Source organism: Orycteropus afer, unplaced genomic scaffold (assembly GCF_000298275.1).
Source record: "Orycteropus afer afer isolate SDZICR_OR568_19922 unplaced genomic scaffold, OryAfe1.0 scaffold00311, whole genome shotgun sequence".
NCBI lineage: Eukaryota > Metazoa > Chordata > Mammalia > Tubulidentata > Orycteropodidae > Orycteropus > Orycteropus afer.
The window spans coordinates 1,701,726-1,708,755 of NW_006921898.1; the positions used below are offsets into that span (position 1 = coordinate 1,701,726).

Here is a 7,030-nt window from a genome sequence, read left to right on the forward strand (position 1 = left end):
GAGTTTACATTAATGGGAGAGAAACAACTGGAAAAAAGGGGGAGGGGATGGTTGCACAAGTTGAAGAAGGTAATCAATGTCAATGACCCGTACATGTAAAAATTGTTGAATTGGTGTATGTTCTGCTGTGGATATTCTCAACCACAAGAATAAAAACAAAATAAATTTTAAAATAATTTTCTAATGTAAGAATCAACCTTTTGGTACTAAATCCAAGGATCTCATTTATTCTTGAAATTCACAGTTGACCACCTAATATTAGTATCATCGGGGAATTCTATAGTAGAGTGATCCAGTAGCACTGTGGAGTCAGTTTTAAGGCAGACAATTCTGAGCCCTAAGGGGGAAGTGAGAGCTACTTAGCCACGGACAGAGCGCCGACGGCCAGGAAATAATAGACAGTAACACTTTCTCTCAGTCAGATCCTGAAAACTATGTGATGTCTAGTTCTGTTTTATATTACTTCCAATTACTGATATCAAACTTTAAAAGCATGTGGCTAAGTTAAAAAGGGCCCAGAGAAAATCTTCACAAAAAAAAGTATTTAAAAGATGGACTGTTGCTAGAAAAAAAAGAATTCAAAAGAGAGAAACTAAAATGGCACTTGATCGTCCATCCTTACACTTCTGAAAGAGGTTTCCACATGAAAAACCCACAGCTGTGGAGTCAATTCTGACTCATAGCGACCCTACAGGACAGAGAGGTACTGCCCCATAGGGTTTCCAAGGCTGTACATCTTTACAAAAGCAGACTGCCTCATTTTCCTTCTGTGGAGCTCTGGTGGGGTCCAACCTCTGACCTTTTGGTTAGCAGCTGAATGCTTTTAACCACTGCCCCAGCCCCATATCTGTCATATTTTAGTACATATGCATATTTCTCAGTTCATTTTCCTTTTAATTTTGTTTAATGTCTAGGTTTGGAGAAAGTAAAGATACATTCATTTTTATGTAGACAAATCCACTCAACATTTTCTTTGTGATTTCTTTCATTGAATTTATGTTTGTAGTCCTTCCATACCTAAAAACAAGACATATATCTATATTTTATTACTCTTTGCTTTTTATCAAAATAATTACCATATATATTTATAATCTTGAATAGTAAATTATATTTTGCTGCAGTTTGAGTCTAAAACTGAAAATCAATCAACAATACTTATATATTTGTGACAATGTAAAGACTGTTCTCTTCAAAGGGTATTATAACTACGTTGTCTTATTCTATACAGACCTTTTTTTTTCCCCTTCCAAGGGATAATATTCGCCCTTTCCCCTTCCCTTTTCTTCCCTACCTATTTGTCTTCTTTTTAACATTTATTAAGTTCTCTCTGCAAGCATATTCTCTTTTTTTCCTCTTAGAGCTCTCACTTTCAGGGCCTTCTGTCCCATACAGTCTTGAAGGGCTGATCCATGGACTGCTGCAATTGGCCACTAGGGCAGACTTCCTTCTGCCCAGCTGTCCTGGGGTAGGTCCACTGCTTCTTGCATCTTGTGTTTTCCTCTTTCTTGGTTTACGCCCTTATTTTGAGGACACATATCCTCAAATAACTTCTGGAAAGCGATGGGTTGGAGCTAAATTTTCTGAGTTTCTATTTATCTGACAATGTATATATTTTATCCTCATTACTGATTAGTAAAGGAGTACTGGTGGCACACTTGTGGCACACTTAGCTGCTAACCAAAAGGTTGGTGGTTCAAAACCACCTGCCACTCCACATGAGAAAGCTGTGGCAGTCTGCTTCTATAAAGATTTATAGCCTTGGAAACCTTATTGGGCATTCCTACCCTGGTGATATAGTGCCTAAGCATTTGACTGCTAACCAGAAGGCTGGCAGTTCAAACCCACTAACCACTCCTCGGAAGGAAGGTTGGGCAATCTACTTCTGTAGAGATACCGCCCAAGGAGGGGTCGCTATGAGACAGATCCGACTCGACAGCAGTGAGTTTTGTTTTGTTTTGTTTGTGGATCACTACGAGTCTGAGTCGATTCGATGGCAGTGGGTAGTGACTGGTGAGTCAGGCAATATAGAATTCTAGACTGAAAGTGTCTACCTCAGAGGGTAGGAAGACACTGTGCCAGTTCCAGAAAACAGTGTTGTAAGTGTTGCCTTATAGGAGAGCTGCAGTTTCTTTCTTGAAGCATTTGGGAGTTCCTTCTAAAACTCGATGCTCTAAAATTTCACAATGAAAGCTAAGTGTGAATCTTTTTTTCCATTCTGCAAGTTTTGATTTCAACTAGAGACCGCTTGGCTTCTGCTCTGGAAAATGATTTCATATCGCTATGAGTCAGAATCGACACCACAGCAGTGAGTTTGGTTTTTCTGGTTTAATTGAAAACTTCTCCCACTGCTATCTCTTTCTGTTATTCAAGAAAGCATGCTTTAAGCAACCCCATTAAAACATGTATTTCAACCACATTTGTCTTATATACAGTTTATTTTGAGATAATTGTAGGTCACAGGAAGTTGCAGACATAGTACATTGAAATCCTTGACCCTTCCACCTTCTGTGGAGCATATTTTGAATTTCCTTGATTGGGAACCTCTATCTCTCATCTCTTCTCTGGTCTTTTCTCTCTCTCTCCCTTCTCTTCCCTTTAATTCCTCTTTCTGGGAGCTTTCTCAACTTTTTCTTCCAAACCACCCCTGAAAGATCTGTTGTTGCTTCAGTTAGCATTTATGTTTTGTTTATTTTTTGTTGTTTGCTTTCATACCACATTTTTAATTATCAAGAGTCCTCCATTGTCCCTATTGGTCCCTTGTCAATCATTTTGGTGTTGCTTAAAGCATGTGGTATCTTTTCAAATTTCTCTTAGATAGGAATTGTTTTACTCATTTTTTCTTTCACCCCTCGCTTTGTGTTTTATTATTTGTTTATTTTGATCACTACATTCCACATAGGCAACTTTCTTCAATTATGAAGGCTTGGTGATGCCTTCATATCTGAGAAGGAAGCAACAAAGCGTTGGCTGGGCACACTGTGTGTGCAAGCAGCGTTTGCCAAGGGTCCAGCCCCACTGTGGGCCACCACTTAGGCAGGAAGCTAACCAATCTCCTAGGGAACCTCCAAACACAAAAGGCCAGGGTCTTTCCTCCAGGGTCAACTTAAAGGAAACCTCAGGCTTTGGTTCTGGGCCTTGGACTGCTCATAGCAAAGTGTTCTGCCCATTGTAATAAAGGAAGAGATTAAGGATGGTGGGAGGATCTAGAGTTGCCCCTTCTTAGAACTTCTGACCACCAAGTTTCTTTAAAGTTCTTCAGGGCAGACTGACTCACTCCTTGGCTTGTTCTCTGGGTTTCAGTTTATTTCATCTTGTTTTCATCACTCTCTGCTATTCTATCCACTTCATGCCTTCTATAAACCAAAAAACAAATCCACTGCCATGGAGTCAATTCTGAACCATAGTGACCCTACAGGACAGAGGAGAACAGCCCCATAGGCTTTCTAAGGCTGTAAATCTTCACGGAAGCAGCCTGTCACATCTTTCTCCCACAGAGCAACTGATAGGTTCAAACCTTCAAACTTTTAGTTAATAGTCGAATGCTTTAATCACTGTACCACTGAGAGGGCTGCAGTCTCTCACTCTATGACAGTTTTATCCTGCTCTGTCCATCATTGTGGGTTTGTATATATTTTTACTCTTTTCATTTTGTTTGAATGGGGTCTCAAAAGGGGTCAGTGTTAAATGGTTAATCTACCATTGTTAACATGGCATGTATTAATTTAATGGCATTAATTTAATACCATCAGACACTGCAAAAAAAAAAAAAAAAAAAAGTTCACCAGAATTGCTATGAACCAGGATTAGATTCTCAGAACAAGAGCATCATCTAACTCAGTTGCTGAGATAGTTGTCCAGACTCTGGTTGCTCCTCCCTCCTTACCTTGTGTTTGAAAGAACATGCCTGTACTAGGATCTCTGGTCTACTCACTTTACAGGTGTGGATGCATCACAAAGGGCAGTTGGGAGCTCCACCAAATGGTCCCCACTAACAGCTATCAAGGTGAGCTTCTTCAGGTTCAGCAAGCAGTAAGGAAGATAGGTCAACTTGTTTTTATACAAGAGGAAGGTTTGCAGTTCTTCTAGCCTAAGAAGTAAAGGGGGATAGAACAGCACTTAGCTTCACGACAAAGAGCACTGACTCAAATTACAAATAAATTCTGGTAGGAAATCCCACTTAGCTTATTTCATATACATGATCCTTACGAGAATAAATTCATTTTTAAATTTAAATAAATGAAAAATAAATTCACGCCAGATAACACAATGTGTTTTTTTCAGTTTTTGCTGACTCAGTTGTCAATTGCTTATAAAGAGACAGACATAGCAGCAAAATAAGTAAACTGTGCAATAGACCAGGATGAGAGGCATTGGTTCAATGGCAGAATTCTTGCCTTCCATGTCAGAGACCCAGGTTCAATCCCAGGTCAATGCAACTCATATTCAGCCACCACCCATCTGTCAGTGGAGATCTGCAGGTTGCTATGAGGTGAACCACGTCAGTGGAGCTTCCAGACTAAAATGGACTAGGCAGGACGGCCTGGTGATCCACTTCAGAAATCAGCCAGTGCACACCCCATGAAGCACAGCAGTCTGATCCATTGTGTATAGAGTCACCATGAGGTGGAGGCCCCACTCAATGGCAGCTAACAAGAGACTATGATGGGGCCTCCAGAGTAATCCTCACTCTAAGTGTCTTCCACATGCCCAAGGGTTAAAAGGGTACTGGAAAAAAAAATAACACTACAACTGAAATGAGAATAAACAAATTTTGGCAACATACTTCCTTTTGTACTTTTTGAAAGCACTGTTATTCTTCTGCCATATTTTCTAACCTTAAAAATAGAAAGAAACCTGAATAGTAAAAAGGAAATGAATAAACTATGCTCCAAATATGTTTTATTCTGCTTTCCACTTTATTCTAACTCAGTCATCCCCTTTCCAGTTTTTCTGTTTCATTCATTTGCCAAATCTTGACTGACCTCACAAATATCTCACAAGGTTTCTCTTATGCTTCAAACTAAAATAATTCTCCCTAGTCTCATAAACACAAAAGCATCAGTGCATATCACATATACCAGTCTGCCTAAACCATGATAGTTTACTTATGCTACTGTATAAAGCATATCACGGATTTTAAGAAGCTAAAGATCTTGTTCCATTCACCACTTTAAACCAGCCCACTCGCCAGGCCTGCCATACAGGAGCCTAATAATATTTGTGGAATTAATGAATAAATCTTACATGAGTCCATGAAATAATTACTTAAACATGAAATAACTACAAAGATGTAATTTCAAAACTTCACTAAGCATATCAGTTTTGTTTCAAAGGTTATGTATAAATCAACAAACAAAACTAATAAAGATTTCCCTCACTGGTATTCTAAACATAGTGATATATTTCTATCTGATATTTCTATTCTCAGATATGTAATAAATTTACTTTTCTACTTCTGTAAAGTTACTGGTGTCATTCTACTGAGGATGAAGCAAATTAAAGTTCACCTGGACAACAGATGATTGAAATGCACATATCCATGCATATGCATGATGCAGACTAGAAGTGATCTTATCCTATACAGAACCAAAATAACTTTCTGGAAACAATAAACTCTTGAAAATTAAGAGTAGTTGGTTTCAAAGAGCATTCACATATTATGCATGCTTAAAATGTCAGCAGTGTTTAAGGCGTTAGTAACTAATTCATATACCTCACCTTCAGAAGGCAAGTAGCTACCTGTCTATGTCTTGTGGCAGGTCATTCAGGTCATTGTTGCTGATATCCAACCACTGCAAACGAGACATCCGCAGGACACAAATTGGGATACTGGAAAACTTGTTTACTGAGAGATCTACAAATGTGACTTGCTTCAAATTACTTAACTAGAAAGGAATAGCAAAATATTCATATTATGTCTATGATAGTGGAAATTAAGTTCTACTAATAATGTTTGGAGGAGCTCTGGTAGCTTAGTGCCTAAGGCACTTGACTGCTAACCAGAAGGCTGGTGGTTCAAACCCACCAATCACTCCTCGGAAGGAAGGTTGGGCAATCTACTTCTGTAGCGGAAACTCTACGGGGCAGTTCTACTCTGTCGGAATTACCTTAACAGTAACGGGCTTTTAAAGTTTTCACAAATCTTAAGAAAACTTACATCTGGGTTTGTGATATGACAAATGACTAGACATCTCTACAGCTTATGACCATATTATTAACATAGTAACTGAAATATGTGGAGAAATATATTTTTATCTCAAATATAAATCTATAAATATCAAAGTGAGAAATTTATAAATATCAATGCTTGGATTCATGTATGTAAATTGATTGTCACTATTGAACTATAGGAGGAGATTTTAACTGCCACTTTTTATAGATGTACTTTACTAAGTAAATTTACTAATTTACTAAGATGCCTTCTGTATGGAAATAGATTGACCAACCTTCCTTCTGAGGAGTGGCTGGTGGGTTTAAATCGCCAGCCTTCTGGTTAGCAGTCAGATGCCTTACGCAATAAGCCACCAGAGCTCCCAAATAACAAACTAAAGAATATTTTTAAATTAGTAGATTTCTTGACTCCTATCCATAGTATAGGAGCTCTGGTGGCCTAGTGCCTAAGGCACTTGACTGCTAACCAGAAAGCTGGTTGTTCAAACCCACCAGCCACTCCTCGGAAGGAAGGTTGGGCAATCTACTTTCGTAGTGATATTGCCTCGGAAACCCAAGGAGGGGTCACTATGAGTTGGATCTGACTCAATGGCAGTGCGTACCCATAGTATGACTTTAGTCACTTACAAGTTCTGTTCTAAGTATTTTTAAAAAACTTTTATCCTCTTTATTTATTTACAACTTCAACCTTCTGGATAAATAAATCAGCATCTGTACTATAGACAGTCAGCACTGTACATTAAATAAGCATTAAAATATCTTGGATGGAAAATAACAAATGCTGGCGAGGTTGTGGAGAGATTGGGACTCTCATACACTGCTGGTGGGACTGTAAAATGGTACAACCATTGTGGAAAGC

The 7,030-nt window shown here is 38.7% G+C and overlaps 1 protein-coding gene across 1 annotated transcript in view; it reads right to left on the reverse strand.

Annotated features, from left to right (window-relative positions):
- Window positions 1-7,030, reverse strand: part of LRRC2 (leucine rich repeat containing 2) — a 30,198-nt gene that overhangs the window by 6,596 nt on the left and 16,572 nt on the right. Inside the window, exons 5-6 of the mRNA XM_007951745.2 lie at window positions 5,740-5,885; window positions 3,932-4,087 (exon numbers count right to left, since the gene is read on the reverse strand). Of these exons, the coding sequence (XP_007949936.1) occupies window positions 3,932-4,087; window positions 5,740-5,885 (302 nt within the window). The remainder of the gene's footprint in view (window positions 1-3,931; window positions 4,088-5,739; window positions 5,886-7,030) is intronic.